Source organism: Manihot esculenta, chromosome 15 (genome assembly GCF_001659605.2).
Source record: "Manihot esculenta cultivar AM560-2 chromosome 15, M.esculenta_v8, whole genome shotgun sequence".
NCBI lineage: Eukaryota > Viridiplantae > Streptophyta > Magnoliopsida > Malpighiales > Euphorbiaceae > Manihot > Manihot esculenta.
In genome coordinates this window covers 4,027,444-4,042,121 of record NC_035175.2, presented here as the reverse complement: position 1 = coordinate 4,042,121, position 14,678 = coordinate 4,027,444, and the positions used below count along the sequence as shown (strand labels likewise).

At 33.7% G+C, this 14,678-nt stretch overlaps 2 protein-coding genes and 1 pseudogene across 3 annotated transcripts; 2 read left to right on the top strand and 1 right to left on the bottom strand.

The window, feature by feature from the left end:
* The first annotated feature begins 2,119 nt into the window (after nt 1-2,119).
* On the top strand, nt 2,120-3,510 carry LOC110601544 (glycine-rich cell wall structural protein). The gene has a single exon (XM_043950988.1). It carries the CDS (start codon nt 2,277-2,279, stop codon nt 3,189-3,191), a length of 915 nt encoding a protein of 304 aa, XP_043806923.1. The 5' UTR covers nt 2,120-2,276; the 3' UTR covers nt 3,192-3,510.
* Nucleotides 3,511-5,351: 1,841 nt separating this feature from the next.
* LOC110601422 lies at nt 5,352-6,093 on the bottom strand (annotated as a pseudogene).
* Nucleotides 6,094-8,601: 2,508 nt separating this feature from the next.
* Nucleotides 8,602-14,003, top strand: LOC110602152. 2 transcript variants are annotated; one of them, XM_021739590.2, is made up of 11 exons: nt 8,602-8,775; nt 8,870-8,953; nt 9,772-9,867; nt 9,969-10,044; nt 10,130-10,219; nt 10,347-10,417; nt 10,534-10,641; nt 10,747-10,884; nt 11,867-11,969; nt 12,316-12,533; nt 13,525-14,003. In XM_021739590.2, the coding sequence occupies exons 1-11, from the start codon at nt 8,692-8,694 to the stop codon at nt 13,591-13,593; spliced, it is 1,137 nt and encodes a 378-aa protein (XP_021595282.1). In that variant the 5' UTR covers nt 8,602-8,691; the 3' UTR covers nt 13,594-14,003. The 2 variants fall into 2 exon arrangements, with proteins under 2 accessions (XP_021595282.1, XP_021595283.1); XM_021739591.2 differs by having other exon boundaries at nt 8,865-8,953.
* The last annotated feature ends 675 nt before the right edge of the window (nt 14,004-14,678 follow it).

Sequence of the window (14,678 nt, the reverse complement as noted above, 5' to 3'; positions counted from 1 at the left end):
TCATATCTAGTGTGACAATATTGGAGCTATATATTTATCTATTAGTCCTATTTTTCACGCATGGTCGAAACATTTAGAGGTGAATTTTCATTTTGTTCGAGACAAAATTCAAAATCAAGAAGTCTAAGTTCGTTTTATTTGCTTAAAAAACTAACTTGCTGACATTTTAATAAAGCCACTGGCCAAAACTCGAATATCGAGTATTCATGTATCATTTATCAATTCGAGCTTTTACACAAAATACTCGAATTGAGGGAATTGATAAGATTATATTGTATTTTAAATATTTATATTTTTATCAATTATATTTATTTCTTTGGAATCTATTTGATAGGTTTTGTACTCTATATATTCTATATGAATAGAACATACTAAATATGTTAAAGAATTCAAATACTATATGATTTTCTATATAATTAAATATTATAAATAATTCAGCTTATAATTTTTCAATAAAAAGATTAAAAAATTGAAATTTTTTTAATATGTATAAACATTTTACTTGAATATTCTAAAATAGAGATCAACTAATTAATATTATAAAATTTTAAAGATTTAACAGTAATCTAACTTAAAAATATTAAAACTGGGTAAATTTTGTATAAAAAACAGGTTTAAAGTAGGAACGCTTATAAATTATTATATTATATATTTTAATTAATTATACTCATAAATTAATAATAAAAATTTAGAAAATATTGTATCTGTTTTCACTATGAAATATAATATAACGATTTACCTACAGTTTGTAATAAATAAAAAATATGATTAAAATTATAATTTTTTAAATATTCAATAAATATTTTATTAAAATATTTATTATATACAATAAAAAATAAATATTCTTCACAATAATTTTAAAAACTGTTAAATTGTATACTTATAAATATTATTAAAATGTAAGTAGTATTACATTATATTTTCCAATAAATTCTATGCTTTCACTATTAAAATTGTTTTTAGAATTGATATATTTTTTATGAATACATGCTAAATAAATATATATAAAAGTATGCTAATAAATAAAGAAATGCAAGTTGAAAAGATATATATATATATGGAACGGAAGCGTCATTTTCTTTCATCTTAAATGCCACATGTGACGCTATCAATTAAATTTCCTTGTACATATTTGAACAGTTTGAACTAAATACCTCTAAACCAAAAAATTACTCTAATACCAATTAATTAAATAATATTTTCCACATCCTAATGTCATTTGTATTCCTTAGAGAGTTGGTGAAGATTTTATATATACTGGATCACAATCAAATGGCTGCAAGCAGTTTTTTTTTTTTTTTTTTTTTTTTTTTTTTTTTTATATATTCCGTGCTATAAAAATAAGTTCGTTTTATTTTTTATCCATCCCAAATATAAGTTTTATATCGTAGATGATAGTTTATTTATTTATTCTTTAATATATTTATATTTAGCATGAATTGAAAAAATAAAATTGATTAATTATAAAAATAGAATGAAGTAATATGATATATAAAATACTCATCCGTTTTATAAAAATAAATTTATAATTATTTTTATATAGATTAGCAAAATATAATTAATATAGTTAAACCAATTTGTCATTTTTCTATTTCATATTCTTTTTAAATAGATATATTTATTATTATATATAATGTATGAAATTAATAGTTTAGTATTAAATTTTTAATAATTACTAATTTTTTTTCACCTCATGATAATGCATGCGCAGATTAGTCACAAGTAACACTATAGTTGGTTGGTCATGTAATGAAGAATTACTGAATGTAATGGTTGTATAATGAGTTTACCAATTAATTATATGGCAGATTTTGTGTGGATTGCCGTTAAAATCAGTGGTAAAAATCTCTCGGTTGACGTCTAGTTGAAAACGAAATAAATGTTCATCACGTTAAAATTTAATCTCTTTTTGGCTTTGAATCTCATCCACAAAACTGGGCTATTGAACTTGAATGCAAGTTGACTACATCTGTTGGATAAAAAATAAATAAACCAACCCCTAAAGTCAAAAAAGCTAATCTCATACAAGCATGGCATCGCGTGTGACAGAGTCTTCAATGGATGAGCTTGTACCTGAGCTTTGTTGGGAAGACAGTTGGGCCAATAAATTTCTGGTCCAGTGGCAGATGAGCATCATTTACTCATGCAAAACCAATTCTATTTTCCTGGCTTATAAATATTAATTTCCCACAGACTCCATTGCACCACAGAGTGAGCTCTTGTAGCTAGCTAATTAACTTATTTTCTTTCTATTTTGTTTTCTCTAAGATAGCATAATGGGTGCCATTGCCCGTTGTGTTATGCTTGCTCTCTTGTTGTGTCAATTCCTTCTTCATGCTTCAGTATTGGCTGATCATGTTAGCGGCGACGTCAAGGATGATAAACATTTGTTTTTTCATCGTCCACTGTGGAAAGGAGGAGGTCTAGGTCATGGCATTTATAAGAAGGGCTTTAAACATCGCAGGTTTGGTGGTGGCATAGGGGGAGGTGGAGGTGCTGGGTTTGGTGGGGGAGTAGGTGGAGGAGGGGGTCTAGGTGGTGGCGGTGGATTAGGTGGAGGTGGTGGCCTTGGCGGTGGTGGGGGAGGAGGTCTAGGTGGCGGCGGTGGCCTTGGTGGTGGTATAGGACATGGCGGTGGCATAGGAGGTGGACATGGTGGGGGTCTAGGGGGTGGCATTGGGCACGGTGGTGGATTAGGAGGAGGAGCTGGTGGCGGTCTAGGTGGTGGGCATGGTGGGGGTTTAGGGGGTGGTGGTGGCCTAGGCGGTGGACATGGTGGGGGTTTAGGAGGGGGTGCTGGTGGAGGTGGAGGGCTTGGCGGAGGAGGTGGTCTTGGTGGTGGTGGTGGAGCTGGTGGGGGAGGTGGACTTGGTGGTGGTGGAGGAGTTGGAGGTGGAGGTGGGCTTGGTGGCGGTGGTGGCGTTGGTGGAGGGGCAGGAGGTGGTATAGGCGGTGGTGCAGGTGGAGGACTTGGAGGTGGGGGTGGTGTTGGTGGTGGAGGAGGATTTGGTGGAGGAGGCGGGGCAGGAGGAGGCTATGGAGTTGGTGGAGGTTTTGGCAAAGGTGGTGGCATTGGTGGTGGAGTAGGTGGAGGTGGTGGATTTGGTGGAGGCTTCGGTGGGGGTGGGGGTGGTGGTGCTGGGTTTGGGGGTGGAGGTGGTTTTGGAGCTGGAGGCGGCGGTGGCCACTAGAGTTGAGGGGTTAAAAAGAAAGATGGATATATGGTGCATTACGTATTACGTACTCGGTTCCCATAAGATCATCGTAATTGAATATGTTGCTTTGGCCTTTCTTAATTTCATCCGCATGTAATATTACTCAACAAATTTAAAAATCAAATGGAGATGGCATTGTTTGTTCTCACAGTATTTGTTTGTCAAGCAGTTCTCCGCTCTTCCTTGCAAACATGCAACTAGATTGTCTTGTCTCTGTGTCAGAACTACGTACTATATATATATAATAACCATTCGGTGCAGCAGAGGGTCTGCCAGCTGCATGTTTATGCATTCATTATTATCTTCACCTCAACATCAACTATTGGGCAAATAAGTTGACAAAAACCAGCTAAACTTGTTCTAAAATGGAACGACTCACCGGTGCATGGTTAATGAAATCATTAATAGCTCTTACGTACCATCCACTGTCCCCACAAGCTGGAACAGTGGAAACCAAGTGTCATGAAACCACTCCACATTATTGACTACGGCTGCTGGCTGGCTACAGCTACCCTCTTTTTTCTTTTCTTAAATTTTATAAGCTGAAAAATTATTGAGAAATACAGCTACAGCTACCCTCTGCTTTTGTAGTTATTGATGATGGGCGTTGGGGGAGGTGCAATCCTCATCCCAATTAATGTATAACAAAGTGCAACTTTATTTGATCAAAAGGGGACAAGGCAACAACGTTATCGAGCAATGTCTAAGCTAATACTCTTCCTATAGATATTGGAAGCAAATTAATTAGCAAAACAAACCTGACCAAAGTGATACTTAACGGTGTAATTATGTAGCATTATATATATTTAAACTAATATTTAGATAAAACAAAATAGAGCCTCCTGTCATCGCATTCCAACTATGCATCTATTCCTTTGGTGATCTGCCAAAAAAAGAAAAAAAAAATCCTATGTGCTTTCACCATTTCAATTCTAGATGAATTTTATATTTATTTATATGAGTATGGAATAATTTAAAGATTAAACATAGATAATGATTTCCCTCAAATAGGAGGTTAGACGCGAATGAAGCTTTTAGAGTTGCTTCTGCCGATCGCCGCTTCCATAGCTAGCGGGAAATTCTTCCTCCATGTTCAAGCAAAACTAGCTTGCAAATTTTCTTTCTTCTTTTTTTTTTTTGTTTTTGTTCCTAGTTGACACAATTAATTATATTTATATATGTATCACTTGATGGGATTAACAAAACGAGTATCGTGAGTTAAAAGAAAAAGAGTATAGTAACTTTCTCTCTTTTCTTTTCCTCGACAAACTTACATGTAAAATTGTAAATATTAAAAAATTCAACAGGGTTAACTTATTTATAACTATATTCATCAAAATTTTCTCAATAATATCAAATTTGTTTTTATATATAAAGTGTTGAGATGGAATCTAAATCGAAATAAAATGCAATAAAAATAGTTAATAAATTTGATTTAATAGTATTAAAATTACTTTAAATTGTAAAACATAAATGGTAGTACTTGAATATTAAATTTGTGTATATTATATATGTTGACGAAATTTTTGTCAAGTTAAAGTTTATCAATAATTAATTTGGATTTAATAATGTTAAAATTGTTGTAAAATTACCATAAGATTTGAATGGTAGTTTATGAGGATTCACAAATAAAAGAAAAATCAAGATTAGTTGGATGAAACCAGGTGTAAATTTAATTTTGAGTTTTCTACTTCAATTCTAAATTAAATTGGTTATGTTACTGAATAGCCAAATGAGATGGGCCATACATAATTAAAAATTATATATGATGAAAATAATTGGGCAGGTGGTAGTGTGAGTTTGATTAAAGAAAAGCGAGGCCAATCATTCTCGTTTCTACTGTTATTATTATCAAATCGTATCTCATGGCCTTTTTCTTTGGTGTCAGGCAGCTTCCTCGTGTTTTGAGCTTTAACGTGACAAACGCAAAAATGAATGGTCATCTGAATATATAGCAACATACGCATACAACCAAAGAGCTTCAGCACTGTACATGATGACCATTGACCCCTCACTCACACTATTCATCTCTACGGCTTTCTTGGCCGCCACCTATTTTACTAATTTTCTGAAACTAAATTACCCTATTCATCAAGAAATCAAGACCATAAAAGAAAGAGAAAAAAAAAACAGAGAGAAACAAGTAAGCACACGGCTGCATGTACATTGATTTATATTCTTTGCTTTGAAAATGTTTAGGCTCAAGATATAGAGATCATAGTAGGGGTGTTAATCTCACAAACAAACATACACACAGAGAAAGAAAGAAACGAGAGTATCTATATTCACATGCACCTGGCTAGCTAGCTCTAGGTGGTGCAAAGAGACAGGGATAAGGGAAATTAACTCAACGACGTCTTGGTTAATCATGATATTGGCCTCTTTGCTTACTTGTTGGATTCAGGATTTGGACCGCTCGGTACTTCATGTGCAGCTTCTTTAAACTGTTGACCTGAATCGGAACCAGAAAATGTAGCAGCAGCAGCAGAAGTAGAATGAGATGGCTGCAATCCTGTGGTGGTTTGTGAGGAAGGGATGAGTTTCTTGGAGTCAATAGGGCCAGCAAGAAGAGAAGCAACCAAGAGAAGGCCAAGAAACAGCAACATAGCATGTGATTCAGAAACTACTGTTGATTTGCTAGCTAGTGCCATGAAACTAAAACCAGTAGAATTAACCAACCCCCAGTAATCCACAAGGGATCAATATCCATGAACCAATCGGATCACCAATATGTCTATCTCTAGAAGAAGAAACAGAAAAGAAAGAAGGTAAAGAAAATAAAGCTGTAGATAGCTAGCTAGCCGCAGATGGAAAGGAAGTTGTAAAATTCAAGGCCATACTTTTAAAACGTTTGATGCTTTAGTAAGTTGCATACACTAAGGTTGGAATAAATGTGTTTATCAATTTCTTTTGTGATGCCATTATTACCCTTCTTCTTTTTAATAAATTTTTATGGTAATATTTGATACATATCATTGATCCATGATGTGATTGAAGAAACTGACCAATAATTTCAACCTTTAAACAATTTATAATTAATGTAAAATGAAGTAAAGTAAAAATCTGGAAAGAAAAAGGTCTAGCTATATAAACTGATAGAGATGGATATGTGGCTTTATGTGTATTGGCTGTTTGCTGAAGAAATCCCTCTGCTTTGACTTGTATTAGAAGTGCTGTTATGTCTATTTTGCCTTTTTATCAAAATTTGAAATTAAAGAGCAATGGAGAAAGCAAAGCATCATAACTTTAATCACTGCTTCTTTATATGCTTGTGGAAATCCAGGGCTTGTCTCCATGATCTGATGCATGGTCCCCACTTCCTTTACGTATGATAAGTTGATAAACCTTATTGTAATTAAATATCGTAAATTTTAAAATTAATAAATAAAGAGTCTTAAACTCAAAACTTTGATTTTCAAAGTATAAAGACTAAAAAAAATAGCTATTAATATATAAGAGACTATATTAAAAGTGGAAGAGCATGGCAGTAGAAGATAATTCATTCCTAAAAAAAAGGAAAAAATAAAATCAGTATTTTGTTTGTTTTTCCTTAATTTAAATGTTAACTGTAAACTTAATATGAATGCGGCATTCAAGCTTGGAGATAATTTCTTCATGATACCGATGGTGACCTGAGGCTGAGAAAAGCATATATAAGAACCTTTATTGTCTGTGGGCCACGATGATTCTCTTTTGAAAATACTAGAGGAAAAAAAAAAGGAAGGAAAATCGTCGCATGCATGGCAAAAAGCACCACAGTTTCCACGTAAAGCTTTCACGCATTGCTTTTTTTCTCTTCAATCATGAGTCATCAGTCAGTAGTCCTCCCCTCTCTCTCTCGCTCGGCTTGCAATTAAAACTATTTGTTAGGAATTTTTTTAAAAAAAAATATATATTAGACAGTAATAAAAAATAATTTTAACAAGTTCCATTCATAAAAATATGAAGTTATTTTAAAAAATTTTACATTCATTTTTTAATAATTTTATATTTTTTTCTAAAATATAATTTTAGCTTTTAAACCACAATTCCAAACAGAGATTCTCTATTCCCTAAATGCTTTTTACAAACCCTTTTCAAGGCTTCCGATATCACCCTTGAGGACAGCTTCTTTGTCGTCATCGTTGTCACCTTGATCCTGTATTTTTCCTCACCGATGCTCATTATGCAATTAATAAATATATTAATTAATTACCTTTTTAAAAATAATTTTTCTTCATAAAATAAACACCCAGTAACTTACATTATTAATACGTAAAATTATTATATTTCATAAACTTAAATCCATCGCGTTTAAACTCGGAATTAAAATTAAAATGAAATTTGTTTCATCATTTTGAATGTTTTTAAGTAGCATTTTCTAGCATGGTATTATTATTATTATTAGAGAGTAATCCAAACAAAAAATGCTTAAAATAAATAATTAAATAAATTGTTCAATTTAAAATAAAGGGATTTCAATAATAACTTTATACCTCTTGCAGAGTCACAAGCAAGAGTTAGTTTAACTAACCCTTCAAAGTTCAGATGTAAAATATTTGCTTTAAAGCAACCAATACGCTAACATATGCGTGAATTCTCGATACAGGCTTTAAATGGAAATGTCTTTGCAGAAAGATGTGGACATCATCGCATATATAAAATATCGTATGTGTGATAAAGAAATTTTCTTCGGAAAGGACACTAAGCATGTGAAGATGTTAGTGCAAAAGGTTACACATAAATTTTTTTCTGATAGTTTCTGTGATATCTTTTTTACGGTTATTATATTAATTTTATGGATATTAATGCTTTGTTATTTGTCGATTTCTGTTGTTTTTATATATATGTTTGTGCATTTTTTTGAACAAAATCCAGTGCAAACGTCCTTTTCTATGCATGCAAGACATGACATAATCTTTTTATTTTATTTATTCATTCTTTCAAAATGAAAATATTGAAATATATATCGTTGATTACAAATCTTTAGCATAATTAAAAACTAGCAAAAAAAATCCAATTTTAGAAATAGGGCATGTTAATAATATTTTATTACATGGCTCCCTCCCAGTCATGGGATCGGTCTCCCCTCCCCTTTATAGACTTTCTGTTCCACAGCTTTAAAAAATATTTCTAGTAAAAAAAAAACATATATTCATTCATAAATCGTTTTAAATTTGTGCAAGGAATCTTGTGAAGGCCATATTTCAAAAAAACAAAATAAATAAATAAAGGAGAGGAAAGACCGCTAGTTGCTATTTTGGGCCTACAGTACTTTCCATCGGAACCTGTCGATACTCAATTTGGGCCCGTTATCAGAATTCTCTAATTGAGAAGCTCGTAAGCGCTAGCCCAAAATCATAGCCGAATGTCATATTAAGTGACGTCGTTCCGCAAAACCTGCCAAACGGCGTCGCTCTTACTTTTTACGAACGGACGAAACTTCGACCCGTCCTCTCCATTAGCATCCCTGTCCTGGAACCAGATCTCTCTGCCTATGCATCTGTCGACAATGGATCATCATATACGCAGCTTTTTCCGTCTGCTTATCGTCTCTTCTATTCTCGGCTCAGTAGCTAGGGTACTCTCTCTCACTCTCTCTATTTTCTAGACACGTATCTGTGTAGCTTAATTCATTTGATTGGCTAACTTTGCGGGTTGATTATGAAGTCCAGGCTGACAGCAGTGGTTCAGTTTTCTTCATTGATGGCCAAAATCGCCAGTATCTTCGTACTTCACCATCAAACGATGTCCTGCAGGTTCATTTGTTTACATATCTGGCTATTTATTTAGTCGATGAAATTCCTCAATTCAGGTTGCTTGATGGAGAATTCTATAGAAATTTTGTTTTGATTGATCACCATGCGTTTAGGCAGTTATTTGAGTGTTAGTTAAGTCATTAGGGATGCACAGTGATGATTTACAACCCTTGCTTTAGATATTTATCAATAGAGTTTTTCTGTTTGCAATTAGATTAGAGAACAGGAAAAGGTAATATTGGAATTGGAATTATCTTCTGGCCTCTTTTCTTGTCCATTGTAGGATAGATGAGCTGATGTATCCGTTGGATATGGCTGCGTCGAAGATATGCTATTTCTTTTTTTTTTTTTAAAGAATGCATAAATGAATTTCATTGATGATAATATATATATGTTATGGTGCATTATCTGGGAGGTCCAGCAACTGCATCTTGGTTTTTGCGATATGCCTTTTGTTGTTGGATGTACGTTTGGCCTCCAATAATACATGAAGCAGTTTTCACTGGTTATTTTTTCTGTTTATAATATGCATTTCATTCATAAAGCATAATCAGTACAATGATAGGAATAATCCTTGTATCACTTGTAGACAAGTATCGATGGCTAGCTGGGCCCAATGCTCACCGGTGGCCAGCTAATCACTCCCTAAAATTACATAAATGAAAATAAAATAGAAATTCTCCTAAATGTTCCCTAAAATATTACATATTGATGCCCAAAGTTCTTATCCTGTGACATTTTATATATATAACCTATCTATAATGAATTATGTCTTTTTGTCATTGTTCTCACTGTTATTAACTGTTTTTCACTTTCAGTCTCACTTAATGTCGCCTCTGGAAGTGGGTGCTGCTGTGTCTGTCTTGCTTGGTTTTGCACCCCTGACCACACTTTCAGCTGCTGGTTCATCTAAGGTCCTTGTGGAGATCAGTTTTGTAAATTAAAAACTTTTAGCTTCTTTGTATTTCAACTGTTGACTATTTGTGATCTTGAAAATTTCATTGCCATTTTGCAGTTGAATGAAGTTCTCATGCCCAATCCATTTGATAGGCCCCGTGCTGTTTTCATGCTGGAAGTCACAGGAGTCAATGGTCCTTATACTCAGTTTTGAAATTAATTATTATATGACTCTTTATTATTATTTTCTGCTTATGCTTGATCTTTTTTTACATGCAGATTTGGTTGCTCCGGCAAATTCCATGTTCAGTAATGCCCTTAGAAGCAAGGTTATTCTTGATTCGAAAAAAGCTCAAATTGAACTGCCAGGTACCTGCCCTTCTGTGGGCTTAAATCATAGTGCATAAGTAACTTGTACATGACTGTGACTGTTTGTTGAATTTGGATTATGTGATGTTAAGTACTCATGATGAATACTTTATGGGATCTGTTGCAGATGAAGAAGTCTCTGTGGTTTCTTTAGATGAAAAATTATCAGATTGCAATGACGAGGAACTAAGCAGCTTGGTTAGTCTTTGCTCGTATTACCCTCTCTCATAACTTGTTTACTTGCTTTTGGTCTCTTCAAAGTCAGAAATCGTACTTATTATGTGTGTGAATTTAGTTTTATTTATTTATTTTAGGCATCTTGGTTGGGCGGATCATATACTATTGATAATTTGGAACCACGAAATGGAAAGTTGATCATCCCCCTGGCTAGCGGTTCCAATATGATTCTTTATGTGTCAAAGGTATTTGTTTTTTGTTACTTATATCTTCATTTTATTTCAGATTGAAAACCTTTGTTTTCTAATTCACAGAATTTTATTGTATATGCTACATTTTATTGGTTGCAGAAAGCGGACGAGGAATTCATAGGAAGTCTCTTGGCATTGCTCCGTAATAGCAGAAGAGCAATAGAAATGCATGAAGATCTGTCACAGGCTATTCAAGGACCTGCAGAGTTAATCATAGGTCGTTTTGATGGCATTAAGGTGGCAACGCCAAATTTCCTCCCTTTTTTCTGATTTTCATATATTGTTTTGCAAGAACTAATTCTAATTGACCCATTTTGCATCAGTTTTATGTAACACACACAAAAACACCTGAAGTGCAATGATTCTGAAATGATCCATGGTGTTTGTTATGGAAAATATTACCAAAAAAAAGAGAAACATCTAGCAATAACTAATGCGTGCATGGTTCACCTGCCTCACGTTTCATGCATATGTGTAATAGTTAGCAGGAGCACTTTTGTGCATGGATCTCCTGCATGGATTGTAAAGAAAGGATTCCTTTCTGAATAGAGACCATCTTTCTATTTCCCAAAAGTTGTTCTTCAGTTATTGTTTAGAGTTGTTGATGAGCAGAACAACAGAATGATTTTTCAGCTTGTTTATTCTACTTGGAGGTATTAGTTGATCATCTCCTCATTTCGCTTCCATTCTGATATCACTCACCATTTGGGTTCCTGGATTTTTTCTCTTCCCTTGATAGAGAATCTCTTGCTCAGTTGGATCTTTTATGTCTGGATATTATTAATATCTGAAAATTTGGAAGTTTGAAGGAAATGAGAGATAGAATTGTGAGCAGGTTGAACTCAGCAATCTCTGAGACTGAAAAACCTAAATGCTTAATTTTCTTGTCTAGTTTTTTATTCTTTGATTTCTAAAGGGTTTTTGAGCAAATACATGCAAGAAATGTTGGATAATAGGTCTGTCCATGCTCTTGAGTGATAGTATTTTCACATTTTCCAACCTTTAATTAGTAAAATTGTATTGCTTATGATATGGAAAAGAATTTAGACAACCTAGATTCCAACACTGCTTCACCTCATTTATGACTTGAAATGTGTCAGTGGTTGGTTGTGTTGTATTCAGTATCCAAGTATGATAAATTGAAAATTGTGTTCTTCTTTGCCTAGCATCCCTTTTCGGATACACACTCACTTTATCACTTATTTATTTAATAAACTAGGCTTTGCAAGAGCAATATGGACATGAAGTTGTGAAGCAAGGATTGGAGCTATTGCTTGCTACATTGTCTAAATTGCTTGATTCATACCAAGCAGCATACAGAGGTTGGTTTTCTTGACTCAGAATGATCATATCTTTGTCTTAATATAAAATACTACAATTGTGTCCTTGCCATTTCTGTGAAACTAGAAACCTATACCTGATTAGTGTTTGCACTTGTTCAACCCACTGTAGACTCTTATCGTTGTGGGTGATAATTATGATTTCTTTTATTTAGACAAATGTGGTAGAATTTGAAAAGAACCATTTGGTTCGTTATGCATTTTGCAAGTCATTTTAATTTCAACAGTCATTCTTCATGTTTACTGCCAGTATTTATGATTAAAAACTGCTGTAATTTCTTAATCATTATTTCTATTTGTCAACTTTGGCAATAATGGTAATTGGCAGGTCAAATTGTTGGAGTTATCATCTGTACTGAGATATCTTCTCCAGAATCAGGAACAATGTTGAATGTGATTATGACTTCTCGACCATCTGCACGTTGGTTGGCTGAGAAAGAAGGATCAAATGCAACTAATGCAACAACCATTGCGGAAATAGCATTGGTTAGAAAGACCCTAGCTTGGGTGACAGGAATTATTCTTCTCATCTCTACTCTATTAGGGGTAAGATTATCAAACAACAAAATTTGTGCACCTTTTTTTTTTCCCTTCTTTTTGCCTCACCTAAAAAAATTACTATGGTAGAGTTACAATGACAGCAGAAGTGAAATTTGCTGACATAAACAATCTCTTATCTGGTCCTCTTCTCCCTAGCTACACTTTTCTCTTTTCTTTTTTGGATTTTATATATATTTCTAAAGCATGAAAAGTGGAAATTGCTTACTAAAATTCAGTTGCAAAAGTCATGGAGATATTGTTTATTCTAGTGAGTTAAAAGTTACAATTGTTAATTGCTTGGTGGGAATGGTACGGCAATCTTACATAGGAATAATACACAAGTCTTTGCCTGCTGCATAAAGCAAGTGTTCTATGTCTTGTCATTTATTAATGAGGATTTCCTTTACCTGACAAATCCACACTTAGTAACTTAAAATTGGCATGCAGATCGTGTGCCCTGAATCTTCTTTGTGTTTATCTCTACAATGAGGACCTATTGCATTAATGTACTATCTGAATTAGACACCTCATTTTGCATCTGGAAATACAGATCATTATCCTGTACATGTCAACTTCTAATTGATACCGAAAAAAAAAAAAAACTGCTAATTCATTGATGCCAATGATATCCTCACTTGCCTGAGATTATCATATATATGTTGGAGTACGACACAAATATCAGATGATTAAAACTTAATTTGTACTCGCAGCATCAATGTTTTTCATAGTAATTAGTATATTATTTTACATATTTTTAAGTGGTCATATATTTGGTTTTTGTGCCCATGAGGCTTCTTAATTAAAATGGGATATATATATATATATATATATATATTATATATATATATAGTTTTCTGTCTTCTCTTGGAAAATATGTAAATATATCTACATCTTTCAGCGGAATTAAAAAGGTATGTTTACGTTAGTTCATAAAGCCATGGCAGAATGAACACCATTTCTGAGTTTCTCATTTTCTTTTTTCTCGTCTTTGCTGCAGATACATCTGTTGCTTAATATGCCACTCACCAGGGACACGCTTCTCTATGCTAATGTCAAGCTTGACTAAGTTGAAAGATAGTTGATGAATCTTTTATCTGCCAGAAGTGGTGCAGGATGGGATTGGGCCTTATGTGAATCGGTTACTTGTAGATTTCTTATTATCCATGGCTGTTTACATTGTTGTGAAACCTATTCTTATTTATTGTGTGGTATTGAGTAGGTTGCACTGGTAAATCAGTTGCCCTGTTTTTTAAGCATCGGTAGCCGGCGCTTAACCAAGAAAATACAAAAAAGTTTCTGGTTGACGCAAGGTCGCTTTAGGTACCGTATTTTGGGGGATGGAGAATTGAAATCTAGAGGGAGATTGTCATATCGTGCATTTGTTGCATGATAGTGATATATATTTTTTAGTTGACATTTCATTTATTTGTGTCTTGAGAGATTTTAATAAAGAAAATTGTTGAGATTCCCTTGTTATATCTCCCAAGTGATTTTTGCATGTATGCTGTTGTTTTATTGGCCTTAAAGTGAGTACGCACACTCCAAAGACATGAGAACCCTTGCTTTTGGTGACTGTTTGAGGCTAACCTCCAACGACTGATCCCCATGTTGCCCTGTACTGGCCACTGTGAGGTTCCGATCAGGAACGGTTGAAGGGTAGATTCGTTGACGGTAGATTTGGATGTTAGTTTTACAAAATAAAAAAACAAAAGGAAATTTACTATTTAATTTTTATAATTTAGTGAAACTAATTATCTATTCTCTTAAATGCACTAAATAGTATCTGCCATTTCAAACCATTAATTATTTAGTCATAATACTAGAACCATTCAGCTGAACATTTTGGTGTTTTCCCTAGTGTTGTGTGGTCTACATGATACAACTGAAACTTACTGCATAACCATGAGTCTACTCGAAGTTGTCTATCAGAGACCAGTGGAAATAGCCCTTCACATCTGCTCCGTTCCTGTAATTTTTGTATTTTTACATTGCAGTTTCATATTTATGATGATTAAAGAATATTTTTAACCTTGTATTTATGGGCCTAGCCTTGTATTGTATTTCAGCTGTAATGAAATATAATTCCGGTAAAAGAAAAGTAGCTAGCTACTCATTTGTTCTCCTCTTCTGATTTCCCTGAAGCATCGATCA

Excerpts from the sequence above, each read along its gene's own strand:
- LOC110601544 (XM_043950988.1), top strand. The coding sequence starts at position 2,277 with ATGGGTGCCATTGCCCGTTGTGTTATGCTTGCTCTCTTGTTGTGTCAA.
- LOC110602152 (XM_021739590.2), top strand. The coding sequence starts at position 8,692 with ATGCATCTGTCGACAATGGATCATCATATACGCAGCTTTTTCCGTCTG. Across the intron at positions 9,868-9,968 it reads CAGCTGCTGGTTCATCTAAG|TTGAATGAAGTTCTCATGCC; the intron begins GTCCTTGTGGAG and ends GCCATTTTGCAG. Across the intron at positions 10,220-10,346 it reads AGCTCAAATTGAACTGCCAG|ATGAAGAAGTCTCTGTGGTT; the intron begins GTACCTGCCCTT and ends GATCTGTTGCAG.